This window comes from Anomaloglossus baeobatrachus, chromosome 11 (genome assembly GCF_048569485.1).
Source record: "Anomaloglossus baeobatrachus isolate aAnoBae1 chromosome 11, aAnoBae1.hap1, whole genome shotgun sequence".
Lineage (NCBI taxonomy): Eukaryota > Metazoa > Chordata > Amphibia > Anura > Aromobatidae > Anomaloglossus > Anomaloglossus baeobatrachus.
In genome coordinates this window covers 59,301,354-59,322,880 of record NC_134363.1, presented here as the reverse complement: position 1 = coordinate 59,322,880, position 21,527 = coordinate 59,301,354, and the positions used below count along the sequence as shown (strand labels likewise).

General features: G+C 49.3%; 1 protein-coding gene across 3 annotated transcripts in view; it reads left to right on the top strand.

Annotated features, from left to right (window-relative positions):
* Window positions 1-21,527, top strand: part of EPS8L1 (EPS8 signaling adaptor L1) — a 153,878-nt gene that overhangs the window by 49,798 nt on the left and 82,553 nt on the right. For all 3 annotated transcript variants that reach the window (XM_075328704.1, XM_075328705.1, XM_075328703.1), the window contains exon 3: window positions 1,030-1,073. In XM_075328704.1, the coding sequence (XP_075184819.1) occupies window positions 1,030-1,073 (44 nt within the window). The remainder of the gene's footprint in view (window positions 1-1,029; window positions 1,074-21,527) is intronic.

Genomic DNA, 21,527 nt, shown 5'->3' with positions numbered 1-21,527 from the left:
GCTTCATATATTTCACAAGACACCCACGGCCAGTCCATGCAAAGATCAGAATGTAGGGACTGGCTGCGGCTCCCTCGACCATAGTGTAACCGTTTCATATGCTTCACAGGAGACCCGTAGTAAGTCCGTGCACAGACCAGAATATATAGTGTGACTACTTCCTATGAGGCTGTCCCGCTTGGTTCCAGAGACCACCCGCCAATCTGTTGCATTGCGGTCTGTGCACGGACTGGTCGTAGGTCTCCTGTGAAACATATGAAGCTCTCACGCTCTGGTCTGGGGAGCCATAGTCAGTCTTTGCATGGACTGGCTACAGTTTTCCTGTGAAACATATGAACCTGTCATGCTGTCATTTCATGCAGTGAAATTGTGGACAATCAGTGGCAGGTTTGTGGCTGTGTACAAATGGAACAATATGTCCATGATTTCACTGCAACCACAGATCTGCCAAAGATTTATCTCTGTGTGTAAAGTGGCCTTTAGAGGAGGAAACGCTAGCTTACCCATCACTGCCATCATCTGTACTCCAAATTATATCAATGCAGCGAAAGACAGGCAAAGTAGGAAAAAGCAGAAGCTGGGAAGCCACTTACATGCAAATCTTTTTTTTTTTTTTTTAAGGAATGAAAACAAATACCCTAAAAATACATAATTTGCAAAGATTCTTAAATTTTCATGCTAGACAAATTTAAAAAAATCTACTGTTTAAGGCTACGGCTGCGATTTGGCTATATATAAAAAAACCTGTCTCAATTGTGTAAACTGTCAATATAGAGTCAACTTATATTGATGTTCTGTGGAGCAAATTTGAACGCAATCATTGGATAAAACGACAAGGGCTCAACATGTGACGTGTGTATATATAGTCCATAGTACAGACTTGTAGTGGTATACGTGCCACCATGCAGGGTCTGTGCTTGCAGCACTGTGCACAAGCCACCGACCTTTCCAAGAAATAGACATGACTAATAAGTAAATGGAATTGATTATTAGATTTTAACATATATTTTTTTTTTGTTTTTCTTTTAGACTAAATGGTGGGGTGTCAAAGCCCAACGCCAAATCCATTTATGGTAAGTCCAATATCATCACTTGTGGTCTTGTTCAAAGAACCATTTTACCAATGTTTAGTACTGTCCTCCTTTTGCAATATTGAATAATCAGATAATAGAAGATAGGTCATAATGGAGTTCAATATGCTTAATATTTTAACAACAATATGGGTTATGATCAAGATTGCCATTCAGGAGCGCACCGCTCCTCTGCCTCCTTACTTCCTGTTAACTGGGGAACGCTGCACTCCTGATGACTGACAGTTCTGACCTAAACCATGGCTGAGCTGCTGGCTCAAACTGTGGACTCTCACATGTTGTAAGCCGAGGCAGCTTTACGTCAAAGGAAGGAAGCTGGCCAGATCCAGCAATCCATCTACTGTAATGATTACTACCGTAAAGCCCATCCAGTAATACCATACTCTTAGAAACCGTACTTCTGGGGGGGATAACTTTTTAACATAGCAGCTCGTAATACATATTGGGCAGTTGACTGCAATTTAATTTACATGGATGGAACATGTGTTGGTATCTAGAGATAGGAGAAAAGATTCTCGGAACTCTGGTCCATCGGCCATTTCAGCAGTCCATGGTCGGAAGGCTCACGAATCTCTTACCTTCCGAACCCTTAAGGTACCGTCACACTAAGCAACATCGCTAGCAACATCGCTGCTGAGGCACGACTTTTGTGACGTAGCAGCGATGTTGCTAGCAATGTCGCTGTGTGTGACATCCAGCAACAACCTGGCCCCTGCTGTGAGGTCGCTGGCTGTTGCTGAATGTCCTGGACCATTTTTTAGTTGTTGCTCTCCCGCTGTGAGGCACACATCGCTGTGCGTGACAGCGAGAAAGCAACAACTGAATGTGCAGTGAGCAGGGAGCCGGCTTCTGCGGACGCTGGTAACCAATGTAAATATCGGGTAACCAAGAAGCCCTTTCCTTGGTTACCCGATATTTACCTTTGTTACCAGCGTCCGCCGCTCTCACGCTGTCAGTGCCGGCTCCCTGCACACATAGCCAGACTACACATCGGGTAATTAACCCGATGTGTACTCTGGCTAGGAGTGCAGGGAGCCAGCGCTAAGCGGTGTGCGCTGGTAACCAAGGTAAATATCGGGTTGATTACCCGATATTTACCTTAGTTACCAAGCGCAGCATCGCTTCCACGCGGCGCTGGGGGCTGGTCACTGGTTGCTGGTGAGATCTGCCTGTTTGACAGCTCACCAGCAAACCATGTAGCGACGCTCCAGCGATCCCTGCCAGGTCAGGTTGCTGGTGGGATCGCTGGAGCATCGCTTAGTGTGACGGTACCTTTACTCTCTCAACACATTGTTTGATTAGCTGAGTAGTGTATCATTTAAAGGCATTGTCTCAACCCCTTTTATATTGAAGCTGACCAGGTGGTCAGCACATATCTCAGTGGAAACCTCAAAGTATATATTTCCCCCCAGGTGGACTATTGTCTGCTCTGGTTAATAGGAGGATAGTGTTAGTAGACAGCTGCTGTTGCCAGACAGATAACTACGATATAAGCATTGTTGATAGAGAATTGAGTTGTGCCTATATCCATAGGCAAAAATATCCCCTCTGATCTAAAGCATCAGTTACTAGAAAATCTAGACTATCAAGTCTCTTCAAATGTAATTAAGAACACAAGGTCTATCATGATTGTCTGGGCAATAATTAGAAGTGGTAGAACGAGCTGTCACCGGTATAGATCTCAGGTCTATAATTACTGTTGCAATAGGTGCACATGTATGTGTGAGCGAAATGCACTCCTTCTATGCCTCTTGAATGCCAAATTAATAAAATTTGTTTTAAGAGTGCTCGGGAAATCATTACAGCACACACGCTTTGTGGTGTACTGAAAGTTTCTGCTTTATTTCATCATGTGACCAGTTTATATAGTACCTCAAACAAAGAAATAACTCATCTGAACTATGCACCAATAAGAGCTGCAGGGGTGTGTATAGAAATGTGAAACTTCCATATCCATCAGTGGTAGGTGAACTCTAAGACATTCAGTTATGAGACAAGATGGTTTCTTAGAATAAATTGGAACTCATTGGAGAAGGAGAATTCGGGGGTCTTGAGCATGAGCTAGGGATCCCCAAATCTTTGTAAAGTCCATTGTACCTCTGAAAAAAAAAAGGTGCGCAATACAGATATTCAGGCCTCACTAAAGTGCTTTGGCCAGAAATGTGGCACAAAGTGCAATAAAATTTTACGAAACTTGAGCTTGAACAAACATGTAGCAACTTTTTTGGCATTTTGATGGAGGCACTGCCATTTTTCATTAAGAGGCACCTTTTTATGAATCAGTCGTGTCTAACTCCAACACGCCCTCTCATCAAGACCAATGAGTAAAATGCTGGTCTCGATGATTCGGTGCCTTAATTTAGGGACTGATCCATACTAGAGAAGACTTATCAGTGATGTTTGCAGATAAAAGTATATTTGCCCTTTCTTTATCTTTGCAAATTTGTAGGAGTGCACTGTTTGCTCTAGTGGTTCAGCCATATCATAGGTCCAAATTGTCAATCATCAGTGATGCACCATCCCCTGGAAAGAAGGAGATTGGGAACCAGGGGAATGGTGCGCTTTTGAGCCGCAATCTGTAGAATATCACATTAACAGCATTTAGATATACACTTTACTGCAGCCAAATGGATTTAAGGAAATTATAGTCTGGAGATGTTCATTGAAGTCTATATGAGAGTTGTGGGCATGTGTCACAGCTGGGGATAGAACTTGTACCGGCCATAAAGGACAACACACAGGAAGGGGGGAAGGAATGTCTTATAGCTAGGGAATGGGGAAAGTGGTGACCCCTGACTATGAACTGCAGCTCACCCTCACAGTCCTAACACACTATACAGAACACACCTGTCACTGAGCTGGAATACCTGGGACCCTATTTCACCCTAGCAAATAGGCCCCAAGTTAGGATGGAGGGTATGAGCTCTTCGTCAGTCAACACCACTATCACTAAAGGAGGACACAAGGGAATACAAGGGAAACACAACTGCAATCACCAGAGCCCTGGTAGATAGGAAAGAAAAACACTTAGCTGAGCCGCAACAACCACAGAAGTCTGGAGCAACAGAACAAGACTTCTCCACAGCTCAGTCAGGAACAAACTATAAACCGCACCCAAATATCCCCAGAGTGAGGTTTATAAAGGATGTTAGAGGCTGGCAATACCGAGTAAAAACTGACAGATTCCCAAAGTCCTAGTGTATGTAGCTAAAGAAACCGGGAACTGTCAACATGGAATTTCCTTACACTTGCTGCCGCAAGATTTTCAGCCAGCCTTGACCCATCCGTTACAGCATGCTTTGTGATCTGTGCAGACGTCATTGTACAGGGAGTGGGAGGAGGTTAAATGTATCAGCTATTTTAAATGGTGGATCCTGTGTTAGCTGTATATAGGTGGGTGAGGCTCAGGAGTAGTGGGGACGTGATGCTAGAACTCATATAATTTGTCAAGCTGTGACGTTCTTTACCCCAGAAATATTACTCCAGTGAAGAGTTGTGGCAGTTAAGAGTACGCCTCTTAATGAATCGGGAGCACATGACTCCAACACACCACCCCTGATAAATAAGAACAACTCAAGTTTTGATGAATCAAGGTCGATATACGAAGCTGTTCCATTTCTGGTTGCCTGTGATAAAAACGTTTTCGTCTTAGATTACACCACTTTTATGAAGATTAACAAACTTTCAAATAAACAAGTAGGGCTTGCCAGAAGTGCTGTAAAAACCCCAAAAGTTGAAAATTACAAGTCGATAAAGAAATGTTGAACATTTTAAGAAGTTTTATGTTAGAAACCAGGCAATAACTACTTGATGAATAGGGGCCAAGAACAGGACTAGGCAGGAATACCTGTTCTCCAATCTCACAACATCCAGAGAGAACAGCTCTTTATTCTATGAAAAGTCACCTCGAACAAAAGACAAGTGTTGTCTTTACAAACAGGCATAACTTTAAATCCAACCAGTTGGTCCACTGACTGCTCCGAACAATACCATAGCGGTGTGTGCTGACTTCTCCAATCTGATCATGTATTTTATGTAACTGACGGTGCCTTGTTTCAAGACTATATTTTTAATTTACAATATTGCGTATGCAAATGAAGGCGGATTATTGTGGTGAATCCGTCTCTTCGGCTCCGATCTTTTATTCAGGCCCCCTTGCGCTTGATTGATAGCCTTCATACACTGCTGATTACTGTAGCATCACTATTTGCTCTGTCAGTTATGCTCAGGGAGACCTGATTGGAAGATCTGACTCCTCACCAGACAAGTCCTGCCCCCGAGGTTTTCTTTAGAACCTATTACATCGGATGACCCTACTAACCTGCAGATATAGGGTTTATCTGCAGGTTAAAGAGGTTGTCTCTTATTTAAACCTTGATGACCTATCCTTTTGGAGAGTTCATTGATGTCTGATCAACTTGGGTCTGCCACCTAGCACCCCTTGCCGATCAGCTACTTCCGGTGCAGGTGGTTGGAAATGCTCAGTTCCGAACTTTATCATTTACATCTATGGCTGTACACCAGACTTGAAGCTCTCTGTATTAGATATATAGATCTAACAACTGAAGACACATAAAGACACTAAAACACTAATCATAGTGAAGGGTGGACATGTACTAGATAGGAATAACCAGACCGTGAAATCCTGACCTCCTCTATAATGTGCTCTTATTTTCTTACATACCTTACAACCTGTGCATTAATATGTACAATCTTTTTCGTTTGCCTAGCCCTAAGTAGAAGAGGATATACTTTTGTAAAGTCTGTGCCTCGCCTTGTTTTGTTCCATTCCTTTCATATTTCTTTATTTTGTGGTAAGAAGTTCATTCTTAACTTGAGAATACCTCACTTGAAATGGTGACATGTTCTTATCTTCCTCTGTAAGATCATCATCAAGGTTATATGTGTAAATAAACGCTCTTTGCATACAGTGCTAATTACCACAAAGGGTTATTCCCAGTCACAATGATGTCTTATAATTATGTGCACATGTTTACTCATTTGTGCCATTATAACTCATTTTTAAATGTCCTGTTTTGCCCACCACCAAAGGATGCTCCTCCAGAGTTCAGTTCTCCTCAAGTTGCCATTTGAACCATCCTGTAGTTCCTGTGCTCCTGGTCTATCATGCGCAGTGCAATGATCTCCTGTCAGCACAGCTCTACTTGCCTCCAGTACAGCTCTGCTCTGCCTCCAGTACAGCTCTGCTCTGCCTCCAGTACAGTTCTGCTCTGCCTCCAGTACAGTTCTGCTCTGCCTCCAGGACAGCTCTGCTCTGCCTCCAGGACAGCTCTGCTCTGCCTCCAGGACAGCTCTGCTCTGCCTCCAGGACAGCTCTGCTCTGCCTCCAGGACAGCTCTGCTCTGCCTCCAGGACAGCTCTGCTCTGCCTCCAGGACAGCTCTGCTCTGCCTCCAGGACAGCTCTGCTCTGCCTCCAGGACAGCTCTGCTCTGCCTCCAGGACAGCTCTGCTCTGCCTCCAGGACAGCTCTGCTCTGCCTCCAGGACAGCTCTGCTCTGCCTCCAGGACAGCTCTGCTCTGCCTCCAGGACAGCTCTGCTTCCAATGTAGCTCTGCCTCCAGGATAGTTCTGCTCTGCTTCCAGTACAGCTCTGTTCTGCTTCCAGTACAGCTCTGTTCTGCTTCCAGTACAGCTCTGTTCTGCTTCCAGTACAGCTCTGTTCTGCTTCCAGTACAGCTCTGTTCTGCTTCCAGTACAGCTCTGCTCTGCTTCCAGTACAGCTCTGCTCTGCTTCCAGTACAGCTCTGCCTTCAGGATAGCTCTGCTCTGCCTTCAGGATAGCTCTGCTCTGCCTTCAGGATAGCTCTGCTCTGCCTCCAGGATAGCTCTGCTCTGCCTCCAGTACAGCTCTCCTTTGCCTCCAGTACAGCTCTGCTCTGCCTCCAGCACAGCTCTGCCTAGTGCACAGTGCTGCTTCCAGTATAGCTTTCCTCTGCCTCCAGCATAGCTCTGCCTCCAGTACAGCTCTGCCTCCAGCACTTACATATACATGACACTGATACTCTATGCCTCTGTACAATCTATGCATCTGTTCAGTACCCTTTCTGATCGATTTTTTTTTTTTTAATTTTTTTTTTCTGCCTCCGATATTCGTATAGCAGACTGTCTTTTTTACATAATTTATAGCTGGTTTCTCTCAGAGCTCAAATCTCCTGCACTACTCCAAAATGGAGTTTGTAATATTTAGGCAGTGCAAAGTTGAGCTGTGTTATTTGCCTTCATCAGGGAGTTCAATGATGTGAAACTACAGTGGCAGCTGTGTTGATACATATGGCAGAAGATAATCATCTGCCGTATGCATTAAAAAAGCAGTATTTGCACTTTCTCATCACTGATCTATCACCAGCAGGCAATAAACATAGCTCACTCTGCAGTGTTTTTTTTATTACAACTCAGTTGTGCAATGCAGGAGAGTTGAGCTTTTCTGGAACCAGGTAAAACTACTCATCTTCTGCCAGCTACATCACAATAGCTGGTAATGGTCAGGCAGTGTATTGTAGAGTAGCAGATAGTACACAGAAACCTAGGATGAATTGTACTCTTAGATTACTCAGAGAGGTTGGGCTGGGCAGTAGCATACTAGATAGGAAAGGTGGGCTCTGCAGCACTAAGGTGAGGAATGGTGCTGCTGGGAATTGTTTCAACAATGTAAATGTAACGGGGTGCCAGGGGCGCCTCTGGGCTTGTAGTCGTGGCCCCTTCTGTCAGGCTTACCCCTGGCTCCGCCGTCACTATCGGGACGGGAGATGTCTTGGTGGGGCAGAGTGTGGTGGTGCAGATGTCGTCCGACGTATAAACACTCTCCAGGCATGGTTCGATGCAAATAAAAGACATTCTTTATTTCACAACTCTTTCCAAAAACCGGCAGTTACAGATGACTTCAAGTTCTTTTCTTAGCTGGGGAAAGCCTGCCCTGACGTCTCCTCCAGTGGGGATGTGCCCGGCTACTCTACTTCACCTGGCTCCCACTTATGGCTACCCACAGCCCGGACCCACACCGGGACTGCTTCGCACTATGAGGTTCCGCCCGCTCCTTTTCTCTCCGGCTTCCCTGTTCTTCCAGCTCCCTTCTTTCTTTCTTTCTTTCTTTCTGCCCACTCAGCTCCACACTCTGCCCCTGGCTGTTTCTTCTCTCCCGTCCCGGACACAACTGACTTCAACACACACACACTTCTCTCTCTAAGCTGCCGGCTCCTCCTCTCTCCTGCCCTGTTTCTATGGGGACAGCCGTCCCACCCGGGCTCTAGGGGAAAACCCACTGCACAGTAAAAACATGTTTATTAATAACATCAACAGTAACTACCCCAGAGTGAGGTATCTTCAGGGGGAAACTGCACCACCTTGTAAGGGGTCTGCCCACCCCTTACATTCCTCCCCTCTTTAAGCCTAAGCCTCCCGGCAAGGCACAAATCTAAGATCACATTTTAAAACTAAACAAAGTCATTTTAATGAAACTGCGAACATGTTCACCTGAGGGCACCCGCAAGGGCACACCAGTCCAGCGCCCGGAGTTCCTCCTGGAAGCTCCCGGTCTTAGTCGTGCCCGGAGGCCGTCGGCAGGCACTCCCGGTCTTAGTGGAGTTTCTGCCCGGAGGCTTTTGCAGCACTCCCGGTCTTAGACGTTAGCTGGCAGGAACACAACTCGGCAAAAATCTTAACGACGCGGAGGGAGCCCCTGGCTCAGTCCAGCATCAGGCTCTCTTCCAGGCTCAGCAACTTGAACGGTTACAAACAACACACCTTCTTCCAGCTCAAAACAACGCCGGTGTTGAACAAAAACAGGCCCGCCATCTTCCGGTCTTGAAAAGTCACTCCGGATGATATGCACGTTGCCATTCGGCTTGTTGGGCCTGCACGTACTCCGACAGGGACTGTCCGGGCAACCGGCGCAGCCTCCGGAAGGGCTCGTAGTTGGCGGGTTGCTCCAACGTCTCGGGTGGGAGAGTTCAGCTAGCACCGGTCTTTGCTGCAACCGCCGCCGGTTTTGGCATTCCTCCCACTCGATTTCCTGTTGCCACTGTGCGGCCTCTTGTGTAGTGGGCCGCTCTGGTCCTCCTGGCACAGCCGGTAGGTTAAGGGTGGGTCCTTCCGCAGCCGCAGTCTGCTTCGGGCGTCCTCTGCCCAGGCTAGTCGCTACTAGTGCGGCTACCGCAGCTTGCTGTCTTCCTGGAGTCTCCATCTTGCTCGGAGTCAGCGTTTCTGGTAATGGCGTCGGGGTCAGTGGAGATGCTGGAGGAAGTGGAGGCGGGCTTACTTTTCCCGCTCTTGGGTATACTCCACCCCCAGTCTCACACATCAGGTCGACCCCTACGCGGCGGTTCTTCTTTTTCTCTGGAACACCGCCCACTTCACATATCTTCCTTCGTGCCCTGGGACCGGCACCTCCCCTCTTTGGGCGGAGTACTCCGAACTTCTTTTTCGGCACCGGCCAGCCCCAGGCTCTTCTTTTGGCGCCATTTCTGCGCGCGCTTTCTGTGTCTTCACAGACAACGGCCATCTTGCCGCCATCTTGTGCCCGGTCCAACGCCTTAGGCACTTCTTCCTCTTCCCACCATGGGATCGGGACTCTTTTCCAATACTCTGGATCCAGTGTCCTCGGCATCACTTGATCTCCTTCTTCTTGGAGCGGGACCCCTTGCATATGATCCGGATCCTGCCGACTACGCCACATGTAACGGGGTGCCAGGGGCGCCTCTGGGCTTGTAGTCGTGGCCCCTTCTGTCAGGCTTACCCCTGGCTCCGCCGTCACTATCGGGACGGGAGATGTCTTGGTGGGGCAGAGTGTGGTGGTGCAGATGTCGTCCGACGTATAAACACTCTCCAGGCATGGTTCGATGCAAATAAAAGACATTCTTTATTTCACAACTCTTTCCAAAAACCGGCAGTTACAGATGACTTCAAGTTCTTTTCTTAGCTGGGGAAAGCCTGCCCTGACGTCTCCTCCAGTGGGGATGTGCCCGGCTACTCTACTTCACCTGGCTCCCACTTATGGCTACCCACAGCCCGGACCCACACCGGGACTGCTTCGCACTATGAGGTTCCGCCCGCTCCTTTTCTCTCCGGCTTCCCTGTTCTTCCAGCTCCCTTCTTTCTTTCTTTCTTTCTTTCTGCCCACTCAGCTCCACACTCTGCCCCTGGCTGTTTCTTCTCTCCCGTCCCGGACACAACTGACTTCAACACACACACACTTCTCTCTCTAAGCTGCCGGCTCCTCCTCTCTCCTGCCCTGTTTCTATGGGGACAGCCGTCCCACCCGGGCTCTAGGGGAAAACCCACTGCACAGTAAAAACATGTTTATTAATAACATCAACAGTAACTACCCCAGAGTGAGGTATCTTCAGGGGGAAACTGCACCACCTTGTAAGGGGTCTGCCCACCCCTTACATAAACATAGGGCCACCCTTTTTGATATGTGGCAGTTTGGTGCATCCTATATTTTGCTATGGGAGCTACACCTAAAGAGGATGGATTAAAGTTATCTGTTCTGCACAAACTATCCAGTGATTTATGTCCTCAGTGTGGATGTAATTGAATATGCGTATGGTGAGAGGTCCGCTTCTACCCTATACGGGCTTTTACAGTGCTATAAAAGATATATAAATTCATTTCTAGAGCTCTGTACAGACATGATTCTCTGTCCCCATTGGGGCTCACAATCTACATTTCCTATCAGTATGTATTTAGAATGTGGGAGGAAACCAAAGTACACCTTTGCAAAAAGGGGGAGAACATACAAACCCCACGAATGATACCCAGAGAAATCCTCATAAGTTATGAAGTCTGTAGAAACTGAGGACAAATAAGCTCATGATATGGGTGATAAACCCTATGGATTCTATGCAGGTTTGCATTACCATACTGTAAGGTGTGAAAGGCACATGAAAATACCCTATATTCCGTTCTTTGACCAGTTTTAGTTGCCAGGAACCACTGTATTGTTCCAAATAGTACACATTAGATTGTCTTGTGTTTCTCAAATATTAGCTAAGGGAAGGGTGTCATCAGTAGCCGCTTTGGGCCACACCATGACCTCATCTAAAATAGAAGACTCATTCTTCAAATAGTCAAATAATTGCTACCAAGTAAATAGGTTACCTGCCGTCGGCTTCGTGAGCGTCACATGTGCTGTATTCAGGGCTCCTGCTCAGACTTCAAAAATTGGAATTTATTGCAGGACCATAGTCCACATTTTATATTATCTTCCCATTCATCCATCATTGGAACCAAGGGACCAACACTTGGTCTGTGAACATTTCTGTTAGGCATTGGTTATCCCCAGTAGAGCAGAGTGTCGACCTCTGAAATACAGGAGGCTCCTGCAAATCCACGGTGTCTAAACCATAATGATCATCTACAATTACGGTGGTCTACAAAGGGGTTCTTTGGTGTAAACAAGTTATAACTTATCCATCAGATAAGTGATAACTTATCGATCGGTGGAGGTCCAACCACTGGAACCTGCACCGATCAGAAGAATTGAGGACTTCTACCTCTGCTTCTAAATGGGATGGCCTGACCGCTGCTCCATTCATACTCTATGGGGCTACCAGAGAAGGCGGAAAGGCAACCACATAGGAAATGAATGGCGCTCTCAGACACTCAGACCCCAATCAATGAGTTATTACTTATCCTGTGGATAGGTGATAACGTGTATTCACTGGAGAACCCCTTTAAAGTTTGGATTAAAATTCCAGGTATTAAAGGGAACCTGACGGCTTCCCAACGTCCGACAAATAGACCCCGAATTTAGTGACAAAAAATTGTATAATTGGTAGAGAAAGGTTAAACATGATGGACCTATGTTTTTTTTTTTCAACCTATGTAACTATGAATTTATTCCACTCTTTATACTTCTTCTAACAAGCCACTTTCTTTTGTTCTAGGTCTAATTTCCATAAAATAATTTATTCCTGGGATAAGCAAATCAATGGGCTAGTAGCAAAGGGGGCATGGGCGCAATGATCGCGGTCGCAGACCGCTTCAGCCGGTGATGCAGGTAGCAACTACCTGCCTGTTAGTGCATATGCAAATTTTTTTTGTTAAAGTCCCTGATATACCCTTTAATATTTGGTTGCACCTCCTTTGGAGTAAATATCTGCAATCAGTGGCTTCCTAGAACCGTCCACAAGCTTCTTACTCCTCTAAACTGGAATTTTGGACTCTTCTTTATAAACTGTTCCAGGTCTCTCATATTTGAAGGTGTCTTCTCCGAACAGCAATGTTGAGATCTCTCCACAAGTGTCAATGGGATTTAGATCCGGACTCATTGCTACCACTTCAGAAATATCCAGCGCTTTGTTTCCATCTATTTCTGGGATCTTCTTGAAGTATGTTTGGTGCTATTTTTCTGCTAGAAGACCCAAGACCTAGAACGCAATCCCAGGTTTCTGACGCTGGGCACTACATCGTGACACAATCCTTTGGTAATCATCAGATTTCATGAGGCCATGCACACAGTCAAGGTACTAAGTGGCAGAGGCAGCAAAACAACCCCAAAATATCTTTGAACTTTCACCATATGTGACTGTAGGTCCTGTGTTCTTTTCTTTGTAGGCCTCATTCCATTTTTGGAAAACAGTAGACTGATGTTCTTTACCAAGAGGCTATATCTTGGTCTCATCTGTCCACAAGATGCTCTCCCAGAAGGATTTTGGCTTACATATATTTTGGTAAACTGCAGCCTAGCTTTTTGTGTATGTGTAAACAGTCTCCTACCAAAATGTTTCATTTCATTCAAATGCTGATGGATAGTTTGCACTGACACAATGCACCCTGAACCTGTAGAACAGCTTCAATTTCTTTGCAACTTGATTGGGGCTGTTTATCCACCATCCAGACTATCCTGCATAGTACACGTTCATCAATTTTCTCTGTCAACCATGTCCAGGGAGATTTGCTACAGTCATGGGTTGTAAACTTTTTGATTATGCTGTGCACCATGGATAAAGGAACATCAAGATCTCCTGAGATGGACTTGTAATCTTTAGATTGTTGATATTTTTCAACAATTTTGGTTCTCAAGTTCCCAGACCGTTCTCATCTCCTCTTTATGTTCTCCATGCTTAGTGTGGCACACACAGAAACACAATGCAACGATTTAGTAAACTTCTCCCCTTTTTATCTGGTTTCAGGTGTGATTTCTATATTGCCCACACCTGTTATTGCCAAAAACGAGCTTCAATGAGCATCACATGCTTAAAACAAAGTTGTTTTCCTAAAATTCTTGAAAGGTGCCAACAATTGTCAGGCCCATTTTTGGTGTATATGAAATGAAGTCAAATTTGCCTTTTTTCTCATTTTTTTGTGTTGTTCCAATACACACAAAGGAAATAAACGTCTATTACAAAACGTAATTGCAATAATTTTATGGGAGAAATGCTTCATTTTCTGGAACAATTTTAAGGGGGATAACACTTTCGGCCATGACTCTATGTGACTAAGTGTAATGGCTGTGGTTTGGTGGTGTTAGTGGTATTAAGGGATTATACAAGGATGGTTACTTCCTCTCTGGGTAAGATGCGGAATGTGCTTTGTGTTTGTGCAAACACTGGAGAATAATATCTTGTGTCGCCAGTTTTCTTCTGCTTGGAAAGTGTTACACTAATAAAATAAGACGTTCTCTAAATAATGGTGTCCTGCCAAGTCCTCAATAAATGACTACGCCGAACCCTATAAATGTAGATGTACATAGAAACCGGGGAAGATGTGAGGATTTCTCCTGTGGGTCCTCATACTGTGCAAGTGGTGAAAATAGCCAAGCTCATCATTTGTGCAGGGTCACTGCGGTTATACACATGAACGGTGGTGGATTAACCTTTATAAGAGCTCTCCATCTAATATTTACAGGCATGTTTTGGAAAGTGGGACAGATTATGTCCCTTTATGTAAATCATTACTTAGCACTTAACATTTAAAGTGAAAAAAGCTCCTATGAATAGAAGTCCTTGATTTGTCCTCGAATAATTAAGACTTCTATTCAATAGTTTCCTTGGTCAGATTAAGGGGGGAAAGGGAGCAATAACCAGTGGCTACCACTACCATGGAACGTCCCAACATCTTGGTTAGTAAAATACAGACGTTTACATCTAGCCCATAAAACTGTACACCAAGGAACTCCCAACATCTTGGTTGGTAAAATAGACGTTTACGTCCTACCCATATAGCCATTCACCAAGGAACATCCCAGCATCTTGGTTGGTATAGTAGAGACGTTTACGTTCCTGCCCATAGAATACACACCAAGGAATGTCCCAACATCTTGGGTGCTAAAGCAGATGTTTATGTCCTGCCCACAGAACCATACACCATGGAACGTCCCAACATCTTAATCAGTAAAGTTGATGTTTACGTTCTGCCCATAGAACTATACACCAAGGAACGTCCTAACATCTTGGTTGGTAAAGTAGATGTTTTCGTACTGCCCATAGAACGAAGCACCAAGAAATGTCCCAACATCTTGGTTGGTGAAGTAGACGTTTACATTCTGCCCATGGGACATTCCTTGGTGTATGGTTCAATGGCAGGACATAAATGTCTCTATTTTACCAACCAAGATGTTGGTACATTCCTTGTTGTATGATTCTAACATCTCGCTTGGTAAAATAGAGACATTTATGTCCTGTCCATAGAACCATATGTCGCGGGCGGGGAGGAGGCCGCTGCCGCTGCGCTCTCGCTCGGGTCCGGCGCTGCTGCTGCTGCTCGGTGGCTCGAGCGGTGGGCCAGATCCGGGGACTCGAGCGGCGCTCCTCACCCGTGAGTGAAAGGGGAATATTTTTTTTTGGGATTTGGGAAGTCTGTCCGTGACGCCACCCACGGTTGTGGTGAGGTTGGGACACCACCGCTGCTCTGGACGGGGATCCCGGGAGCGATGACAGGGAGCAGCCGAGATGTTTCTCTCCCCTCCGTGGGTAGAGGGTTTTGGTGGTCCCGGGGCCCGGTGATGGTGACTGGGAGGTGGATGGTGGGGCTTGGCGAGGTGCAGGGTCGCGGGGGCAGCGCGGTGCCAGACGGCACGGTGGTACTCACTCAGCCAGTAACGTACACGGAGTCTCTGGTAAAACAAACGGCTGGATGGACGGGTCCCACAGGCGGCTGCGGTGGTCACTCCCGTAGGTTGGCGGTGACTGTCTCTCCCTGCACCTGTGATGTGTTTTCGGTTCCGATGGCTTCCCACTGGTAACCCGCTCCCCAGCGGTGTATTTGCCAGAGGAGCCCCTTTTGCCCGCAGGCTCTGGCCCTGGGAACACTAGCTGTGGCGGTAGCTGTATTTCCCTTCACGGTTGAGCGGTTGCCTTCAGTCGGGTCTTTGCTGCTGGGAAACCCCAGAGGTTCCCGTCGCTGACAGATTTGACCGTTTTAACGGCGACTCCAAGCCTGGTCGGGGTCCGTAGGCCCTGCCGAATGGTGCTGGCTTCTCTTCGCTCCCCGGTCCGGTACCGGCGCGCCACCGCCCGTTCCCAGTCCTTACGGTTATGCGTCAATCGGCCTCGCCTGCAGATGGCCACCACCGTCTGCCAACCTTGCTCTCAGGTGCCCGAGCCACGTACCCGGACACGGTCAGTCTGCTCTTTCTCCTCCACTACTACTTCTACTCCTTTCACTTTCCCTCACTCCACTTGACTGCCTTCCTTTCCCGCCTCCAGGACTGTGAACTCCTCAGTGGGTGGGGACAACCGCCTGGCTCCACCCCACCTGGTGTGGATATCAGCCCCTGGAGGGAGTCAACAAGGATTTGTATGTGTGACTGATGTGCCTAACCGGGGTGTGTTGTTGCAGTACCTGTGACGTCCTGGCTTGTCCAGGGCGCCACATTCCCCCTTGGTTAAACGCAGACCGTCCGCGGGCTGCCCGTCAATCACCGGTTTTATTTTCACAAATCTGTAAAAACGGTAGAAAACACATAAAACATTAACATAAGCATTTTTATAAAACTTCCCTTACGGGAGGCACTTTCTTAAACGTTATTAATGGTTCATTTTTATTAAAACATCATACGGCTTCCGCTCTCCCCCCGCCCAAACAACCTGGCCCTGATGCTGCCCCTAATAAGTGGGCAGCACCCCTTGCCCCAGTCCATCACCAAGTTGCCCGAGCGGGTACGGTCTCTTTCAGGGGACCCACGTCCATGGGGGACCCCTGACCCCTGGAGGATCGCCACCGGTTATGGTAGTGGCGGGCGTGGGCCATCCCTTTCCTCCAGGCCCATCCTCCCAAATCAGCCTCTCCGGAGGCGGTCACGGTACAAAGCCAACAATTATTTACACGCCACAAGTTTGTGGTTGCCCTGCAAGTTCTCGGGCTTGTCCGTAAGTAGTTCCTTACGCAAACGGTGCGGAAAGTCCCTACGGGGACTAGTTGCCGGCAACGGCCGGTTCAATCACGGTTGCAAATTTGGTTAACTACTCGGTTGATTACTTTTCTTATCATTCGGTTACATATTCACACAACGGTGCTGGTGGTCCCAACGGAGACAACGGTGCAACGGAGGGACCGCTGACTCACTTCAGGTCCACTCCACAGACCGGGGGAGGGGGCTGGGTTGGTGCTTGGGGCTCCTGGCTTCCCCTCAGCTTAGCGTCCAGGGGAAACCAGCCCCTCTCCCCACAGTGCCGGGTATAAGTGATGAGGTCCCCGGGGAGCAGGTTGCGGCCCGGGTGGTCCTCCGGCAGGTGGGCATTAACGTCCCTCCGGGCTACAAAGACCTCAGCGTCCAAGCCCGGCTCGAAGATGAATCTATGTCCCCGACGGACATCGAACCTCCTCACTTGCCCCTCATGGATCGGGCCCCGTACTCGGAAGGTAGCCCTGCGGAGGCTCTCTTTTTCTCTAATAGTGCGGGCTACTAGCTCCGCCCTCCCCTTCTCCCTCTCCGCAATTTCTTGGCCCAGCGGGGTCTGCTCCCTGTCCCAGTAAGGGGCTGCTGCGGGCCCCTGCGCGCGGGTCGGGCCCCGCGAGACTTCCTTTACTCTGCCCATTACTGGCATTCTGGGTGGAAGGTCCCGCGGTGTCATGGCCTGGGGCGCTGCCTCACAGCAACGACCCGGCGCAGCCTCAGCCGAGGCGTGGGGGATGGGCACAGGGGTCCTCTCCTGCTTGACCTCCGCCTCCTCCTGCACGGGACGGGCTGCCGGAGTCGGTACGGGACCAGGCATGGTCACCACATGTGCCTCCGGTACATCTCCGCTGACGGGCTCGGTCTTCGGCAGCTTCCAGGGAAGCGGTTCAGGGCGGCCACGGGCTTCGGCTGCAGGTCGGTCCGCTTGGGCGGATAGGCAGGGTACCGGTTGCGGTGGTAGCGGGGCGGCAGCAGCAGCAGCCAACACTGGCAGCGGGGGAGGCAGCAGGGCGAGCGGGCACAGACCGGGCCCGTCAGCCGCGACGACCGACCCGATAGGGATACAGGGGCGTGGGTCGCTTACCCGCTCTTCCAAAGCTTCCTCCACCTCGCGTCTCCGTATGGCCGCCACCACATCCGCCATGTCGGCCTCCCACTCCTCCAAGAGAAGCTGCACGCAGACCTGTAGACGGCTACTCAGCTGGACAGCCCGGGCCTCCACCCACGCCGCGGTGCCGGGCGCGGGGGCTACGGTGTTGCTGGTCGGGCTGTGTATCTCGGCAACGGTGCTTTCCAGGAACCAAGTATGGCGCAGAGTCCTGGCGTTCCTGCTTTTATAGCCGTGACTCACATGCGGCCGGATGCCATCCGTCCCCCCTTGGTTTCCTTCCGGCACCTCCTCTTCAGGGGCGGAGCTTCGGCTTTCGCGCCTCCACTGCTCGGGAAGACGCTTGAGCGGGGAACTTTTCGCGCCCAAGATGGTGGCTTCTGAAAATTTTCGGCTGGACACCTCCGGCGGGACACAAGGCGCACTTCTACCAGACGGCAGAACGGTAAGATCCTGTTCGTGATGCCAAATTGTCGCGGGCGGGGAGGAGGCCGCCGCCGCTGCGCTGTCGCTCGCGCTCGGGTCCGGCGCTGCTTCTGCTGCTCGGTGGCTCGAGCGGTGGGCCGGATACGGGGACTCGAGCGGCGCTCCTTGCCCGTGAGTGCAAGGGGAATAGTTTTTTTTGGGATTTGGGAAGTCGGTCCGTGACGCCACCCACGGTTGTGGTGAGGTTGGGACACCACCGCTGCTCTGGACGGGGATCCCGGGAGCGATTACAGGGAGCAGCCGAGATGTTTCTCTCCCCTCCGTGGGTAGGGGGTTTTGGTGGTCCCGGTGATGGTGACTGGGAGGTGGATGGCGGGGCTTGGTGAGGTGCTGGGTCGCGGGGGCAGTGCGTTGCCAGACGGCACGGTGGTACTCACTCAGCCAGTAACGTACACGGAGTCTCTGGTAAAACAAACGGCTGGATGGACGGGTCCCACAGGCGGCTGCGGTGGTCACTCCCGGTAGGTTGGCGGTGACTGTCTCTCCCTGCACCTGTGTTGTGTTTTCGGTTCCGATGGCTTCCCACCGGTAACCCGCTCCCCAGCGGTGTATTTGCCAGAGGAGCCCATTTTGCCCGCAGGCTCTGGCCCTGGGAACTCTAGCTGTGGCGGTAGCTGTATTTCCCTTCACGGTTGAGCGGTTGCCTTCAGTCGGGTCTTTGCTCCTGGGAAACCCCGGAGGTTCCCGTCGCTGACGGATTTGACCGGTTTAACGGCGACTCCAAGCCTGGTCGGGGTCCGTAGGCCCTGCCGAATGGTGCTGGCTTCTCTTCGCTCCCCGGTCCGGTACCGGCGCGCCACCGCCCGTCCCCAGTCCTTACGGTTATGCGTCAATCGGCCTCGCCTGCAGATGGCCACCACAGTCTGCCATCCTTGCTCTCAGGTGCCCGGGCCACGTACCCGGACACTGTCAGTCTGCTCTTTCTCCTCCACTACTACTTCTACTCCTTTCACTTTCCCTCTCTCCACTTGACTGCCTTTCTTTCCTGCCTCCAGGACTGTGAACTCCTCAGTGGGTGGGGCCAACCGCCTGGCTCTACCCCACCTGGTGTGGACATCAGCCCCTGGAGGGAGGCAACAAGGATTTGTATGTGTGACTGATGTGCCTAACCGGGGTGTGGGGTGTGTTGTTGCAGTACCTGTGACGTCCTGGCTTGTCCAGGGCGCCACACATACACCAAGGAATGTTCCAACATCTTGGTCATTAAAGTAGAGATGTTTACATCCTGCCCATAGAACCATACACCAAGGAACTTCCCAACATCTTGGTCGGCAAAGTAGACATTTACATCCTGCCCATTTAACCATACACCAAGGAACGTCGCAACATCTTGGTTGGTAAAATAGAGATTTTAACATCCTGCCCATATAACCATTACGTGAATAGAAAATTAAACAGGAATGCCAAACTGTGGACAGGATTTATGTAATTCCTCCCCCCCCCACTCCTATGCAGATGAGGATATGAGGAAACTATTTCCAAAAATTCTGGATCATCCCGACCGGTTTTGGACTCTTACAAATGTGGGGTGTAGAGCGGTGGGATAGGTCCCAATCTTAATGGCTCCATTATAACTGGAAGCTGTAATGCTGGTGTGAATAGAGCCTAGTCTATATGGCCAACATGAGTTATTATATGACCCTCCTGCAGTAAGGAGGGCAATATGTGCATCCTAGGTCAATAGTAAATAATTGGATTGAAGTGCACTAGACACACCCAGGCCTGATTGCTGCCGGCACTGATAAAGGGTAAACCTATAAACTAAACAAGTAGAAAGCCTTTTCAACAATATGAAGTGAGCTGACTTTGCATTCACACACGCATTTTTTCAATGTTATTTTGTAAAAGCAGCACAGAGACCACTACGCTAGGTCTAACAATGAGCCATAAAACAGCCATGTGCATGAAGACAAGCACTCCAAAAAGCATAGAAATATTGATAAATACAAACCTGAGAACCACAAGGAATACAAAGAATGTAATAGTGTGGCGCCCTGGACTAGCCAGGTCGTCACAGGTACTACAACACCCCCACCCCGAGATAGGCACATCAGTCAGACACAAATCCTTGTTGCCTCCCTCCAGGGGCTGATGTCCACACCAGGTGGGGTGGAGCCAGGCAGTTGGCCCCACCCACTGAGGAGTTCACAGTCCTGGAGGCGGGAAAAGGAAGTCAGAGGAGCTCAGTTTAGGGAAGGAGTGAAGAAGTAGTAGTAGAGGAGCAAACTGACTGTGTCTGGGTACGTGGCCCAGGCACCAAGAGCAAGGTTGGCAGACGGTGGTGGCCGTCTGCAGGAGAGGCAGATTGATGCAGAACCGTATGACCGGGGACGGGTGGTGGCCCGCCGCTACCGAACCGGGGAGCGAAGTGAAGCCAGCACAAACCGGCAGGGCCTGCGGACCCCGACCAGGCTTGGAGTCGCCGTTAAACAGGTCAAATCAGTTAGTGACCGGAACCCCAGGGGTTTCCAAACAGCCAAGACCCGATTTGAAGGCAACCGTCCAAACAGCGAAAGGGAAATACAGCTACCACCACAGCTAGAGTTCCCAGGGCCAGAGCCTGCGGGCAAAAGGGCTCCTCCGGCACATATCCACGCTGGGGAGCGGGTTACCGGTGGGAAGCCATCGGGACCGAAGATACACAAAAAGTGCAGGGAAAGGCAGCCACCACCAACCGTCCGGGAGAAACCACAGCAGCCGGCTGCGGGACCCGTCCATCCAGCTGTTTAGTTTTACCAGAGACTTGCATCCATTTGTGGCTGAGTGAGTACTCCCGTGCCGTCCGACACCGCGCTGCGCATTCCAAGCGCCCCCTGCACTTTGTCAACCCTACCTCCCCGTCAACTCACCGGGCCCCGGGACCACCAACCCCTACCCACGAAGGGGGAAACAACATCCCAGCTGCTCCCTACCATCGCTCCCGGGATCCCCGTCACCAGCAGCGGTGGTGTCCAACCTTACCACAACCCGTGGGTGGCGTCACGGACCAAATCCCCAAACCAAACTACCCCCTTTCACTCACGGGCGAGGAGCGCCACTCGAGTCCCCGGATCCGGCCCACCGCTCAAGCCACCGAGCAGCCATCGCAGCAGCACCGGACCCGAGCGTTAGCGAGCGCAGCGCAGCGGCGTCCTTCCCCGCCCGCGACAATAGTATATCCAAATAAAAAACTCTGTTATAAATATTCCCAGAAGTGTCCTGTCTGTCAAATATGCAAAACTAGACAAAATTAAGCAAATTTACTTTGATCATGTCCCTCTATCTAGTTTTCTATCATTTACATTAAAATATCTCAGGTATCTTCGGTATTCGATCAGATAAACAGGGTATACAGCAGTGTGAGCAGTCTCTTCTCACCCCAGCACCTCTGGTATCTCCAGTACTAGATCAGATATAGACAGGGTGTGAGCACTCTCTTCTTACCTCAGCACTTATGGTATTTTGAGTATTAGATAAGATACAGGGTGGACAGCAGTGTGAGCA